The sequence below is a fragment of the Electrophorus electricus genome, chromosome 8 (assembly GCF_041902795.1).
Source record: "Electrophorus electricus isolate QZ-2024a chromosome 8, ASM4190279v1, whole genome shotgun sequence".
NCBI lineage: Eukaryota > Metazoa > Chordata > Actinopteri > Gymnotiformes > Gymnotidae > Electrophorus > Electrophorus electricus.
In genome coordinates, this window is record NC_137504.1 from 20,973,785 (window position 1) to 20,989,994 (window position 16,210).

The following is a 16,210-nucleotide window of genomic DNA, read 5'->3' on the forward strand; positions in this document are numbered from 1 at the left end:
GGGCTGCAGGATTTGCGCTCTTTTTTTTCTTCATTTCCTTTCCCAAGTGTGTACCACACATCCTTAATATTTTAAATTCTGTTGAACAATATATTCCTGCCCAGTAATGTTCCAGTCAGTTAGAGCATAGAATATAACTCGCAGTGAAATACTGTGGAGATATTGAGTTTGATTTGACGCAAATTAACAAATGCAAATACAGATTTTGTCTCTGTGGTTTGGTGGCGGTGGCTTCTGGAAGTGCTGTTCGGATGCAGTGATTGCCAACATCCCTGAGCAGAGTGACACAGCGTGGAGTCACATTGTCCGGAATGATAGAACAGATCCCTCTGGCTCAGCCTGGCTCCGCCCTCTGTCCGCCTGCCCAGCCGCTCCTCGGCTCGACCTTGTGCAGGTCATGCGGGTGCTGTTACCCTGGTGCAGCACAATCCGAACTGTAATGAAAGAAGGACTCTGTGAGTGTGTGTGTGAGTGTGTGAGTGAGTGAGTGAGTGACAGAGAGTACCAGGCCTGGGCAGTGTGCCAGAAATACCAACTCTCAGGTTATGGGGCTCCCAAGCTGCCGTATTATGTTTTAATTTGCACATCATTGATTTCACAAGCAAGATTTTATAATAATAATGTCCAGCATGCAAGTTCCAGCAAGCTCATTTACTGAAATTTATGATGAGGCTTCTGATGAGGCAACTGGAGTACTGCTATGCTCTGTAGTCAGACCCTGCTACACCGAGTCCACAGTCCGACTGTGCCCCCAGACCCTGCTACACCGAGTCCACAGTCCGACTGTGCCCCCAGACCCTGCTACACCGAGTCCACAGTCCGACTGTGCCCCCAGACCCTGCTACACCGAGTCCACAGTCCGACTGTGCCCCCAGACCCTGCTACACCGAGTCCACAGTCCGACTGTGCCCCCAGACCCTGCTACACCGAGTCCACAGTCCGACTGTGCCCCCAGACCCTGCTACACCGAGTCCACAGTCCGACTGTGCCCCCAGACCCTGCTACACCGAGTCCACAGTCCGACTGTGCCACCAGACCCTGCTACACCGAGTCCACAGTCCATTACACCGAGTCCACAGTCCATCTGTGCCCCCAGACCCTGCTACACCGAGTCCACAGTCCATCTGTGCCACCAGACCCTGCTACACCGAGTCCACAGTCCGACTGTGCCACCAGACCCTGCTACACCGAGTCCACAGTCCGACTGTGCCACCAGACCCTGCTACACCGAGTCCACAGTCCGACTGTGCCCCCAGACCCTGCTACACCGAGTCCACAGTCCATTACACCGAGTCCACAGTCCATCTGTGCCCCCAGACCCTGCTACACTGAGTCCACAGTCCATTACACCGAGTCCACAGTCCATCTGTGCCCCCAGACCCTGCTACACCGAGTCCACAGTCCATCTGTGCCCCCAGACCCTGCTACACCGAGTCCACAGTCCGACTGTGCCACCAGACCCTGCTACACCGAGTCCACAGTCCATCTGTGCCACCAGACCCTGCTACACCGAGTCCACAGTCCGACTGTGCCACCAGACCCTGCTACACCGAGTCCACAGTCCGACTGTGCCACCAGACCCTGCTACACCGAGTCCACAGTCCGACTGTGCCCCCAGACCCTGCTACACTGAGTCCACATTCCATTACACCGAGTCCACAGTCCATCTGTGCCCCCAGACCCTGCTACACCGAGTCCACAGTCCATTACACCGAGTCCACAGTCCATCTGTGCCCCCAGACCCTGCTACACTGAGTCCACAGTCCGACTGCGCTCAACACTCTCTGACTCTCTCCCCACCTGAGAGCTGGCCTGCACCTCACAGCACGCTGGCAAGCACAGGATGACTGCCTACCTCAGGTTTTCTGAGGATAGAAAAAGTCTTTCTGTGTGTTTCGTGTGTGCGTCTGTGTGTGTGTGCATGCACGTGTGGCTGTGTGTTTGTAATTACACCCGAACACCTCCCCTCATAATTAAACTCACAGCTATACAGACACCACATAACGCCTCACACTGTTTTAATAAAACGGTGACAGGGAAATCAGCGGTCGCTGCAGGCGAGGCCTTCCCCTTCTACTAATCAGTGCGTTTCCCCTTTAACCTAGTCTGACCTTAGCCATCACCAGTCCAACTGGTCTGAGAACAGTGCCATCTCTCTCTCTCTCTCTCTCTCACTCTGCTCACTGTGTGATACCTTTACACTCTGAGACAGAGGCCGCATTAGGCTGTTGGAGTACAGCAGGCACATCATACCCATTTGTGTTGGTCTTTCGTGTTGGTGACGGTGCACGCATGCACATGCAAGCTTGCTTCATGTCTCTTTAGTGCTTGGCTGTACATGCACACATGCACATACACAATCACACCCACCAACCTAGATCCATTTCCAAATGAGCATGCTCTGTCTTGTCCACCGTGTGTCTGTGCGTGTGCAGATCTCACCCTTCCCTGCTGCCCACCGCATCTCATGGGCCACGGGTCCCGAGCACTTCAGCCTTATTCCCACAGGAGCGAGGGCGGCTAACAGTCCCGCACTTTTTCTTCTCAGGACACGCTGCAGCGGGACGCGATGGTGCAACTGTGCTCAGACACAGGGCACTCTTTGATCTTCATCGCTGGGCTGCCAGCAAGGTCTCTCCTTGCCCCGCACAGATGAAATTATGCTTTTCATTTGATTTCCAAAGATCCTTTGATGTCCTGCTTTTGTGTCAACAATAGCCGAGGCAAAGGGAGTCTGTTTCATCTTCCCACGAGATCTAAGAAAGCCCAGGGTCAAGGGCAGCAGAGCAGCCACTCAGATCAAACTACCTGGTACCTGATGGACAAAAATGCATAGATAATAATCAGTAGAAAACTGGAAAACCGTTTCCACATATTTGCTTCCACTCATGTTACGGATGTATATTTCTATTTATAAAGGAAAAGTGAAACATTTTATCAGTTGTTTAGACTTTGGTTAGACTTGGTTAGACCCTCAACATGTGAAAATCACCCTGGAATTGTGTTAAATAACTGCTTTCCATGAAAATATCGAAGTGGAAATTGAGTGTGTGTTGATGCATATGGGCACGTCAGTCTGTTTGTCTTCCAGTATATCCTCCAGTATATTCTGCAGTATATTCTGTTTCATGCCATTAGTGGTTATACCTTGAATTTTGGGGTCACGGTAAAGCCCGATGGACAGGGGCTCAATGGCTATAGAAAATAAAAGTGGATTCAGGTTAGCCCTGATAGGGGAGTAGTGAAGAGGCAAATGTTGTGAGTGGATGAGTACAATAGTTTAACCCAAAAGACTAAAAAGCTTCTCTGCCTCTTGGGACATCAGAGCTGGTGTGCTGGTACCGGTAGACTTCTAAATGGTGGCAAATAATCTTTTGAGATTGAAGAATGAGTGCCTGTCTTTAATGACGCTTGTTTGGTCAAAGGAAATGACTGATGACTCTTTCTAAGTGCATGACAAGTAGTTTGAACAGAAGCTTAAATTCTGGATTTAGTATGTTAATTGGTCTATGGATGAACGAGATTGAGGATCTTTACTCTTATCGACATTCGTCTGTCTTAGATTTGGATGAAAATGTAGTACTTTCTATAAATCTGATTGCCCTTATAGTATAGAGACCAAAAGCTGGCTATGAAGAGTTTTTGCATTTTAAAACCATCTCAGTCCATCACTGAACACAATTCTCCCATAAATTACTCTCCCCAAAATCCTTCCTATGATCCCAAACTTTCTCCCTTCACACTCCGGAGACAAATACACAAACATGAAACAGTTCATAACAGCACACACCCCTCAGCACAAACAATCTCGTTCCACAGTTTGGTTTTTTTTAAATCTGTTTTCTTGATGGAGGGAATCGTCCCATCCTGACCAATCCTCTCTGTCATTCTCTTTATTTTCTTTCTTTCTCTTTCTCTCTCTCTTTTAATTTAGCTGTTGCTCAGAAGCTAGTGCTTCCATATCCCCTCTCGCCGTAGTCTGACTGGTCCATTTTTCCTAATTAGAAACGGCTGTATTGATGCCCAGGCGTGTCGGGTCAGTTGCATAACAACTAGAGGAATGCCATTTAGGTTGTGTGAGTGTGTGTGTGTGGGGGGGGGTGTAGGTGTGTGTGTGTGTGTGTGTGTGTGTGTGGGGGGGGGGGGGGGGGGGGTTATGCTGTGTGCGTGTACCTGTGTCTACTTCTCCCTGTACAGCACATTACAGGGCTTCCAATTCCTCATTACACCGCTCCAATTTTTTTCACTACATTTCAGGGAACATTTCATACTTGCAATCACGTGTGCAGAAGCCTTGATTCCAAAGAGAAGTCCTCAGGAACTTTACAAACATACTTTGCGTCGTCTTCTCCTTTAGTCAGTGCGGCTGAGTGTTCAGCCTTTGATGGCAGTAAATATTATTCGCGTCCGTCCTGCAGTGCCCCGAAGCTGTCGCATGTCTCTGATTGAACTTCCTTCGCCAGTTCCTGCTGTTACCTCTTGTATGTTCTACGGTCACACACACTTGCTACGACTTTCTGTTTAACTTCCTCGTTCCTTTTGTTTTATTTAGCTGTGCTGCTAATGAGCTCTAACCTCCCACAACACTCCCCAACAGTTCCTAACCAACTCATTGGACCAAAGTGCTGCCATTCAGAACTTTGTTACTGTTTACTTAATTCTCATTCTCTCTCTCTCTCTCTCTCCCTCTCCCTCCCCCTTTTGTATCGCAGGCATATGTTTGAACTGCCAGGGCAATACCAGAGGTCCCAGCTGCGAGCAGTGCAAATACAACTTCTACCGGGAGCCGGGCTCTGGTCCCACCGACACCTGCCTGCCCTGCCCTTGCTCCAGTGTCACTTCCTCGGGAAGTTGCACGCTCGGTGAGTACTCCCTCCAGCCCACCCCAGCCTCCTGATCTCAGCTCTCATTAGCGTTAGCCTGGGAAGTTAGCTTAACATTTCGCTGCATTCACCAAGCGTATTGGGGGCTGCTACCACACAAACGCCGGTGGTGGGGGGAGCTGTAGTTCACGTCCGGTCCTAATTAAGCAACGACCTGAGGACCGGCTGGCGGACCCGGACCTGGGAGTGGCAGCGCCTGCGTCTGAGAAGGAGTATATTTTTGTGGGTACTCGACAGGTCCTCTCCAGGGCCTTCACCAGGTCGGAGGGCTATTTGTGTCTTTAGCGAGAAGCTAATGAAATGTGATGACAGGAAATGCGGGGAGGAGTTTGCGGGCTCGCTCAGTCTGGGCATACTCTCTCTCTCCCTTGTTCTTAGTGTCTCTTTCACTTCCTCTCTTTCTCAGTCTGTGTTTATTGTTTTTGCTATGTTTTTTCATGGGTGTTCAATTAACGGTGCGTTCTCTCTCTCTCTCTCTCTCTCTCTCTCTCTCTCTCTCTCACTTTCTCTCTTTCGCTGTCTTTCGCCACTCTTCTTTCTTCCTCGCTATCATGCTTTCTTGCTCATCTTGAGCTTTCTCTCTGTCTCTCTGCCTGTCTGCCTCTTTGTCCCTACCTCTCGTGTTCGCTGGCTCGCTCGCTTGCTCTCACTCTCCGAGTGCGTGGGGCTTGCTGACAACAAGGCTCTGGAACAGCTGGGTTCAGGTACAAGTCTGGGGGTGGAAATCTACCACGTAGGCCACTGAAAGAGCAGAGACTTGTACAGTGTGTTCATCCGTTCCCAGTCAAATTGAAACCGTGACAACAATTAGGAGAGTGGTGCTCTCACCTGGGTTATATGACTGTGTTGGGTTGATTTAATGATCTTCACACCTTTTTCATTTGGATTTATGAGTTGACGCTGGTGGTTGCTAACTGACAAAAATTATACACATACTGTATGTTTAAGTTATAAGATTCATAAATACACTCAAAGTTCAAGTGGGTGTTTGACTGTGATAATATAGATTATTAATGATCAGGTTTGTGAATTATCACTTTTTCTCACTTTGGTATCTTGACTCAACCAAATCTCACCTCTCGCCTGCGGAGTCTAGTGTATCCCGGGGATAAACTGCATAACTGCCTAACTGTCTGCTTCTGGTTCTGGCTCAGTGTTTTCAGTGTTTCAGAACAACCTTGTTTACACCAGAGATGTGGATGCTGTAATTTTAGCGTTGTGTTATTGTGTGCTAAGGTGTGCTGGGGTTGGGAAATATACACTAATTCCTCAGTAAAATTAAAAATAACTTACTTTGGAAATGTTTCTGTTGTAAATGAGAGAGCCAGTTATTTAAGAAAAACAAGTTTTTGAAGTATTGAATTGAGCGGTAACTTTAATTTAAATTAACTATTTAAATTAACAGTAAAAAATAATAATGTGTGTCTATAAACTAAAATGTAATTCTTATCAAAATTAAATGAATTAATTGGTTTCTCTTTCGGCTCACTTAATTGACAAGTTTCAAAAATGCACACATTATGAACTTGCCAAAATAAAATAATGTTATGTCTCTTTTAATTGTAATAGAGTAAAAATGAAAAGGTTGTAAAATGTAAATAACCAAATAAGGTACAAATACTCAAAAATGGTACTTGAGGTTCAATACTTGCTTCCTCTGGGGCCCAGTTACAGAGTACCAGAGTACCAATGCACATAAATTGCCTGCTAGAGTCTCTTTCTTCTGTAAGTCCTCATTGCCAAGGATACAAACCGTGGAAGGTAGTCTTCTAGGAGACTATGGTCAGTTTGGACTCCGGCTTGCTCCAAAGCACTGTGGCAGACTGTCTGGGTCCCATGCGATGTCCACCAGGTATTTATGTGTGCGTCTCCTGTCACGAGTGGAAAGCAGGAAACCTTGGAAAAGTTGTTGGGACAGTATTTCCTTCCACTGTGTTCATTACAATAGAATCTCCAAACTGAGAATGTATTTATTATAGCGGTCTAGTCAGAGTGAAAGTGCCTCTATTTTCGCAAACGTGTAGTGTTGTTTTCACTGAAATGTGAAACATCCGTGCACGGCCTGGCTGGGGCAGGAGATTAGATTGTGGGAAGAGGAGGAAGACATTACCCAGCTCATTAAACACCCAGATCCCCTGTTCATCCTCATGAGGAGAGGAGAGTGGAGAGAGGGAGGAGAGTTAGGAGGGAGGAGAGGGGAGAGAGGGAGGAGAGGGGATCCTCACAGGCAGCAGCCAAATGTGGGTCAGCATTGCTGAAACCCTTCCCCTGAACACCAACACTCCATCTGCACCCCTCTATAGCTCCTAGCATTCATAGCAGTTCCAAAACTAACCCTCTAGGTTAACCCGCAGTGTTTGGGCCTGGTTAAGGAAGTGCGTGTGTGCGTGTGTGCGCGTGTGCTCAAATGTTTGCTTCTGAAGCTTCTTTACACCATGTTACTGTGCTGTCCATTTGGCATACACAGCTAATTACACCCCATAATAGATCTTATTTGTTTGGAGTGAATAATTCATTATTGCTTGTTCATTAATGCCTGAATAATGTATTGTCTGTAAATGAGCTTGTCTTGTTGATTATGCAGAATCAATTTGCCCGTAGTAATAATAAGCCATTCTTCCCCTCATATTAATGTGAGTGTCATTCTGCTGAATGCCAGCCTGCCTCACAGAAAATTTGCAGCACTTATATTCAGCATTGTCACTGATTCAAAGGACTCTCTGGTAGACAAAACAGGCACACATGTACACCCTCACATTCACATATGCCTCCCCACACACACTCCCACACACACACACTGAAAGACACTTGTTTAATCAAATTTGAAAGGCAAGGATGAATCTGTTAGTAATTACATTTTAATCACATAGGCTGGGTTTTGTGACTTGTTATTTAAATCATTATAAATTGTTATTGGGAATTATTTATTGCTTTTTAAATATTCAATGAACGTTTCTCTGAATCAAATCTTTTTAATTTTCCTTTGATGGCACTTATTCTGTTTGGATTTTGGCTGTTCCGAACCATGTGACTTATCAGCTGAGTTTGCTGAGTGAGAAGAACTTTATAAATACAAAGTTAAAAAAAAAAAAAGCTTCTCAACAAGTTCTCCATCCTTCTCTAGTGCTGTGCCCTTTCTGGAAATCCATCGCAAGTTTTTTTTTCTGTTTGTGTAATGGCTTTTTAAAAATATGTTTTGAAATTAAATGTAAGGCTTGTGATGAGAAAGGCATGGGTTTTTTGGGTGATGTTGCCTGTCTCGAGTGAGCTCACTGCCTGAGGAAGTGCTAAAGCGGGGTCGTCCGGAGGTTGTGTTGCGGCCCTGGATGGAGAGGTCACCAGGTTGAGGAATGTAAGCCGTTGTGTTCCAGCCTGCGGGATTATCCAGTACTTCTGTTTTTGTTTGTGGATTTTTTTTGGGGGTGGGGGGCGCTAGAGGCATAAATGTCTTGCACAGCGCCGAGCATAGATGTAGCCGGTATGCAGGTATTTCCTTTCAGGTGTGGTGAGATGTGAGAAAGAACAAAACAGTGAGGCATCTAGGGGATTCACCAGTGTATTCAGATCTGTAACAGAAACTGAAATATGAAAGAATGAGAGGAGAGCGTTTCTAGAGAACATTAAATAAAGACTAGCTCAAACCTCAGCCAGGAGCAGTTCCCTTCCAGGGAAGGGGGTTTGTTCACCCTTTACCATCGTCCCGACGCCCTGATAGAGCACCAGCCGAGTAGAGCCTCTGTTCCTGCCCACTCTGTTTATCAAGGGATCCCCCACCTGAGCAAGTCTCCTCCCTGCCTGATTTGAATATTCAGATTTGCCCTGGGCACACTGTTGGATAATGTAATTGACGGCCACAAAGCCGTTTCACTGTCGCTCGCTTGTCCTCTCGCAGCCCAGCAGAGGCATCAGGGGCGAGGGGGGGCCAGTGAAAGGGCAAGAATACAGGAACTAGCAGAGAAGGTGGAAATCGTGAGGTGTACTGTGCTGGCTGTGTCGGCGTGACCTTTTGTGATGGGGAGGTGACCTTTTTGGATTTGGTTTTTGTGCATCTCTGCGTGCGTGCGTTAATGGTGCCTAAATCACACACTGGATGAACAATGTTCTTAATGACAGACAAATTGAGCATCATGAGCACTGAACCTTGCCCTTCTTGGAAAAATATTTGTTTTCCCATTTTGTTTTGTTTTTGACATTTTTTTTTCAGTCTTGCTCAGCAGGTGTTACAACGCCCACTCTTCATACCTCTGCATGTATGTGCATGTTCATACAGAGAACTGTGTGTCATGGGTAAAGAGCTAGTAACTAAAGTGTTGGGTTGGTTTGTGTTTGTGTGTGTGTGTGTATGTGCATGTGCATGTATAGAGGTGTGCCAACAACCATGTGACATCCGCTTATGGCTAACTAACCAAAATCTTCCTCCATAGCTGATCCCTAAACCGGGACATGCCCACCACAACCGAGTCCTGTACACGTCTCTATACTCCTGCGTTTCTGCACATGGCATCTGCCGGTCAGAATTCCCTACACCGGCATCAGCCCCATTCCATTGCCACCGGCAACCACCCGCAGTTAAATGCTGTCATCTTGTTTACACGCCATCCACCGGCGTTTTCGTTACGGCAGCTCCAGGCACCTCCTTCCTGGCATGGGCACGGTGAGACACAAATGGACCCCGTCGTCCCAGCGCGTATCTGGGGGCGGTCGTTAGACTGATGATTACCTGAGCATCAGAAAGTTGACTTGATCGCCATGCGGCTCGTCTCCCGTTGAAGTCATTGCTTTAAATCCTGGCAGTGGATGTGCGCTGCGGCTGAGTGGTGGGAGGTGAGCAGCGGTCTTCTGGGCAACGATGGATTTCCCCTCCACTTGAGTGTTTCAGGGTAACTGTTATGTGCAACAGCAGCAGTGTATCATCTGTAGATCATGTTTGCTGAGTGTGTGTGTGTGTGTGTTGGGGGGGGTTATAACATGTATATTAACATTTATAACGTTATATTAACCACCCCCCACTCTTGGGCTCATCTCTTATACTTTACTTTGTCTGTGCGGCAGGTTGTAAAATTAATTTTTTCCCTTCACCCTGGAGCTACTTCTCTTGTTTGTTCTTTCCATCTCTCTTTCTAAAATCAGTGTGTCCGTTAAGTCTTTTGCGCGAGCTGTGTTTATGCCCTTTTAATGTTTTCCACCTCCTCTAGCTCACTGCTGTGTTCGGCTTGGCTCAATGCGTCTGGAACAATCACCATCTGTGTTTTATCTAAACGGGTGGGGGGAGTTGGAGGCAGTAAAGCGAGGCCGTAATCGATTGAGAGGCAATCCTGTTACAACTTCCACAGTTATCAGTCACTCTGGAGACTGGTGTAGAAAAATTCCTCCCTGTTAATGTGCTTCAGGAAGAGAAGGAGGAACTAATTTTTCAAGGCCTCACGAGCTCATGAAAGCGGCCAAATTCTAGTGCGGCGCGTTAAGTCGTGGATTACAAAATAAATGTTCAATTGTTAACTTTCCAAATTTCTGTCTCCAATAAAGCCAAGCACAGCCGCATGTCTTAATCTGATAATCCCTCTGATGCACAATCCCTCTCATGTACTGTAGTTAATCCCATCCTGTCACATCTTTGGTTCTTCCCAGAGTGCCTCACAAGCGCCGTGTCTGTTAAGGTGTTTTCGCCTGATGTTAGAATCACTGCCGTTACACTCATTCCCTCTCCCTGCAAAAATCACTATTCTGTTTCTTTGTATGGAGAAGATCTCATTTAAAGATCGCAGGATTTTCCTTGGAAACTTGACAAAAGGCTAAGAAAATTACTTGTCACTCAAAGATAATAGGTATGCGTGTCACATGGTAGTGATTATACCTAGGAAACTGGATTTACAAAGACAGATGTTCTGAAAAGTTGTCCTGACCCCTCCATACCGTGTACCCCCAACTCAAAAATTAATTAGAGTTAAGAACATAGTGCATCATTATTATTGTTAAAAATTAAATATACTCAGTGAAATTTGAACGTTTGTTTTCTTGCCTGTACATCTTTTGGTAGTTTTGTGTTTATCCACATAAAGCATGTGTCATGGAAATGAATAGGCCTTTATTCGTGTGCTCTTAATTAGAGAGGAGTAGTTGAGTGCTGTTTGACTCCAGTGAACCTGACTCAGTTTTTGTGACTTGGCACATCAGAAATACTTGTGGACTTTATAAACACTGACTTGGGACTTAAATGGTCTTGTGGGTCCATGACTTTGGATTCTGATATGCTCTGATGTGGTCAATACAAATTATTAATAGATAGTTAATAAGTTGAGGCTAAAAGACTGGGCATTCTTCCACAGTCTTGTGCTGCTAATGATAGTTGTATGCTCTGGTAAACTGGGTAGCTATTTTCTTTCTTATAATTTGTGCCCAGGTAATCATTGCTTGTGTTTTATGTTCAACTACATTTTTACTGCTTTTTGATGAACATTCTTTTTTCCTTTTGGGGGACGTGGGAAGGGGACGTGGGAGGGATGGGATATCGCTTTTATGGTGAAGTACTCCCGAGACCTTCCTTTCAAATGATACTTTGCTAAATTGTTCAGGGGTTATCACAACTAATGTGAAGCTGAGCTGACGGGAATGTGAATAGAACGATGGTAGTGGCATATTTTTGCCTTCCGCTTATGAACTTCCCTTCTGCCGTATTTTATTGTGGTCCTGCCACCTAGTGGCCCAGAAGCAAATTAAAAAGGTATTAACTAGACCAGAGAGGAAGTGTAACCCCCTTCTCCCTGCGCCCCGCAGACTCGTCCGGCCAGCCGGTGTGCGACCAGTGCCAGCCAGAGTACCAGGGCGCCAACTGCGAGCAGTGCCGCGATGGCTTCTACAACGCCGACAGCATCTGCGTGCCGTGCGACTGCAGCGGCAACGCAGCTCCGGCCTCCGCACCCCGCATCTGTCGCCCAGACACGGGCCTCTGCCTGAGCTGCAGCAACAGCACGACAGGGGCGCGCTGCGAACGCTGTGCGCCGGGCTTCCACGGGGACGCCCTCGCTCACAACTGCACTCCCACAGGTGAGCCGGGCTGCTTCGGTCAGTTAGGCGAGGCAGGCAGCGTATAGCAGGGTTCGAGCACTGCCCTCTACCCTGACGGCCAGCAAGAGAACAGTGCTGCTTGCATCTGTGGACCGAGGTGACCCTGATGTCCGCTGCTTTCAGATCAGAGCAGGACAGAGCATGCCATCCTTTCTAGCACAGTCAACTCTCAGCTATTAGTCCCTGCAGCACAATACAGCACAGAAGCCCGCCACCAAATTCTCACCAGTATGCAAACTGGGACCATTGAACCGTGAGCAAGTAGTGCAGGGTAGATTGGTGGGGGGGGATGAAAATTTGAATAATGCGAGGAATGGCGAGATTGTTTGTTGATTGCCTGCATGTTAGTACGCCGGCTTTACTCGGTTAGCACGGTAAGGCCAGCCAGGTATTACATTAAATGTCCTCAATACCCCTTTCAGCACTGTGCATGGTTAGGCATGACCACAGTTTTAACATATTCGTATATTGCCTGTATGGCAAATTTTACACTGTAAGACTTTCAACACAGAGCAGGATAAAAAAACAGGTTCCAGATTGAACCCATTATTGGTTCCTGTTTGAAGTGAGGAAGTGGTGGGCTCACGTCTTGCTAGAAGCAAAGCAGTGTGATCTGGTGAAATCTGTGTGACAGCAAACCGTGCAACTGTGTCCAGAGCATCTGTTCACTACATCACACACAGTTCATTCATTGCGTGCATCTCTCGCTCGCTCTCTCTCTCTCTCTCTCTCTCTCTCTCTCTCTCTCTCTCTCTCTCTCACACACACACACACACTCTACTCATTCTCTCCGTCTCCCCCTGCACAACTTTATAGCTTGCATGTTCATGTCCATGTTCATGTGCTTGTAATGATGAATGATGGTGATGGTGACAGCTGACTCTGTAAATCCCTGTTCCTGGATTTGACTGCCAAAGGAAAGCAGAAGTAATGCTTCTTTTTCTTCTACCAGTAGAAATGGCCCAGTGAAAATGTGCACTGCATACGTCATGTTTATCCGCGGATCTCTCTCTCTCTCTCCCCAGTCCTCCCCACTCCTGAGCACTCCTCCACCATGACTCCCAGCCCCAACGTCACGGAGCAGCTCTCCACCTCGCCTGCCACGCTCCTCTCCAGCCTGGCCACGACCAACTGCACGACCAGTCCGGGCCCCATGTCCACCAGCGTCACCTGGAGCCAGTTCAACGTCATCGTGCTGGCCGCGATCATCGTGGTGCTGCTGGCGCTCACGGGCTTGGCGGCGGGCACCTACGCCTACCGCGAGTACCAGAACCGCAAGCTCAGCGCGCCCTTCTGGACCATCGAGCTGAAGGAGGATAATATCAGCTTCAGCAGCTACCATGACAGCCTCCCCAACGCAGACGTCTCGGGCCTGCTCGAGGACGAGGCCAACGACGTGGCCCCCAGTGGCCAGCTGACCCTCAGCAGCTCGGGGAACTTGTACAAGGCGTGACAGGGGGAGCAGCTGTGGGGGGGGACCGATGCTTTTGGATTTCCAGGAAAAGTACACACAAACAGACACACGCACGCACGCCTAAAGATAAAAACAAATTCACAGAGATGAGAAGCACCCGTGTATATGTGTCCAGACAGCTGGGTGAACTCCACACTGTGGCCAGGCTCGAGTATCCAGGGCCTGCTGACTTGTGGAACAGAAGAGGCATGTCTGCATTACCAGATTCACTAATTTCAATAATGTCACAACAAAGGCATTCCCGCATATGCACGTCAAAGAGTAACATGACTCGGACTCACGGCAGCCTAAACATTTACAAGAGATGCTCAGACTTGGATGGATTTGCATTATGTGTCTTTGCTAAGTGGGGCTTGGCACCCATCCATGGACTTCCGATGGATTCTCAGCAAAGACGGAAAGAAAAACAAATGTATGGAATTATACGAACAGCTGTTCTCAGCCTAACCCAACAGATTTGGAGTCCCCACCCCTAACCTTACTTACTTGAGAGCATGTGAGCCTACATGCCGGCCTGTAGGGGGCAGTGTTTGAACAGCAACTGAAAACTCACTGCTGCACATAAGAGATGCATTGCACAAAGTCCTTAAGGGAGCCCAAAAAGGAGAAGACTTTCTCTTTGGCACAGCTGAGCATCACATGCCAACGCTGCATAGATTTTAAGAGTACAAAATTTTATTTAATTTATTTTCAGGTTCGCTTCAGTGAAATGTGGAGGCTGGCCAGCAGGTGGGTTGAGGCTGAGCTCCCCACGTGCTGTTTGCACCTCTCCTTGGCCATCGCAGCACTTTTTCGCAACCTGCGTCCACATCTGGAGACGGGCTCTGAGCAGAGCAAGGGGGAAAGACGTCCAGGGGGACTTCCGACCCAGACCTGGTTGTGCCTGGCCAGGGCTACACTCTCTGCCACCTGGGGAGCTAGGGAATGTGCGAGGAGCGAGCGATGCGGTGTGCAGGTGAAGGAAAACGAGGGAGCATGGTTGGCAGGGTGAACATAACCGAGGACGCGAGCACAAAGGGAAGGACTACAACAGCAGAGCTACCGAGCGGATAAGTGACTGACGAGAGATGGCAGAGTCAGTCCGGTTTGCCAAGTAATGGAAGCAGCATGTGTCCGACAGCCTGGCCTGAATGCTCTGCAGATACCTCCGTCATTTTTCCCTACTAGCTCTCCAATCACAGCCGGTCATCCCCCCGCCCCACCCCCACCCCTGCGCATGTGATGCAGTGTTCATACTTGTAAATTATGGATGTACAGAGAAACAGTTGTAAAGAGAGAAGCTGCTATTGTATAGGTACCAGAGGGAGATGCCAACATGGTCTCTCTCTCTCTCTCTCTCTCTCTCACTTTCTTTCACACACACACACACACACACACACACACACACACGCACACACAGTTATCTTTCAGTGACCAAAAAAGGCATTGTGGAGTTTGTATGGTCTTATGTCTTGTCTTAAATTACAGTTTGGGGTCCTTACTCCCAACAACGTGACTAACTCTGTGATTGATGTCAATAAAAATCCATTTTGACCTAATTTTCTGTGTACAGTGCCCACTTTACAACAGATACAAGATCAATGAGTTAGAACTACATTACCCGGACAGAAGTATTAGGACAAGTACTATGATGTAAACAAACATCATAAAGCCCAAAAGGTCAACTTTCCTGTATATTTCATGCTGACATGCAGGAGAGGCATTCACTTTTCCCATATTAACATACCAACATCTGTGTTTGTCATTCAGATCTATCCTCCTCTACTGCAGTCTTCCAGTTCTGTTAAGCTTTGCACATTTTGCCCATGGACTTGATTTGCATTATGATAGTTGCAATGAAACAGCACACGCTCAAGTTTGTCATGGTTGGCCTTCTACAATCGTCTGTTTCTGAAAGTGTATTAACGTGAAGCAGCTGTGATGTGAAGTCCTCCTTAATTAACCTAGCCGTCTAATTTAAATCATTTGCATATTTTCTGTTTCAATTAGAGGGGCCATCTTTTGGCAGGGTGGTTCTTTAGCGATAGATTAAGCATACAGTGTTCTGGTATGGTGTTCTGTGCTGGAGTGATAAGGTTACTGTGGTGTGCTTCAGAAAGCCACAGTACACACTCATTCAAAACCGAGAGCATGTGTAAAGCTGCGACACATATGCCTACACCATCAGATATCACAACAGCAATATCGTAATATTTGCCCGGAGTTTATCCTATGGCAATCCCTGTGTGCCAGTATGTGGTTTTTAGGGAAGCATCTTCATTGGAAGTTGTTCCTGTGAATCAAGTTCCTTTTAAGTAGCGGGCCCTTGTGTTCACGGTTGCCATAGTGAAGGCAAGTGTCTCATATGTTAACTGTGAAAGGTCCACTGACTAGCATCCCTGAAGCCCATCTAACCCCACACCTTTTGCCCCTTTATACCTGAAAGTGGCAGTCAATTTTCTTCCATCACTCAACAGATTAAACCACATTTACAATTGTTACCAAATTGCGTTACTTTTGTTCAATCTTACCTCGCAGTAATCTTGTGTGTCAACACCACCACCACATCAGTACGGTGCAGGAATGTCTACTAACGTGTGTATGTCCATGGAGGCAGAGGCCCCCGGTTAAAATCATAACTAGCTGGATTTTTGACAGATTTTCAAATGGTTTGTTTTCTGTGATACAGTATACTTGGTTCTCATACCAAAATACTTTATCTTTTGAAGATGCTAATAATAAAGTAATAATAATATTATTATTATTATATCATTATTTTAAAATATTTGAACATGCTGGTACCACCCTT

General features: G+C 47.0%; 1 protein-coding gene and 1 long non-coding RNA gene across 4 annotated transcripts in view; one reads left to right on the forward strand and one right to left on the reverse strand.

Annotated features, from left to right (window-relative positions):
- The window catches only part of LOC113590935 (multiple epidermal growth factor-like domains protein 9), a 49,377-nt gene extending 34,417 nt beyond the window's left edge, over positions 1 to 14,960 (forward strand). The window contains exons 4-6 of the mRNA XM_035527369.2: positions 4,713 to 4,862; positions 11,658 to 11,927; positions 12,974 to 14,960. Of these exons, the coding sequence (XP_035383262.1) occupies positions 4,713 to 4,862; positions 11,658 to 11,927; positions 12,974 to 13,401 (848 nt within the window). The 3' untranslated portion in view covers positions 13,402 to 14,960. The remainder of the gene's footprint in view (positions 1 to 4,712; positions 4,863 to 11,657; positions 11,928 to 12,973) is intronic.
- On the reverse strand, positions 34 to 4,825 carry LOC113590936 (uncharacterized). 3 transcript variants are annotated; one of them, XR_014125180.1, is made up of 3 exons: positions 4,174 to 4,825; positions 2,254 to 2,815; positions 34 to 434 (listed from the first exon to the last, which is right to left on the reverse strand). It is a non-coding gene; the product is annotated as an uncharacterized LOC113590936 (long non-coding RNA). The 3 variants fall into 3 exon arrangements; XR_014125181.1 differs by having other exon boundaries at positions 2,375 to 2,815; positions 4,174 to 4,818; XR_003412147.3 differs by having other exon boundaries at positions 2,443 to 2,815; positions 4,174 to 4,799.
- Positions 14,961 to 16,210: the final 1,250 nt, after the last annotated feature.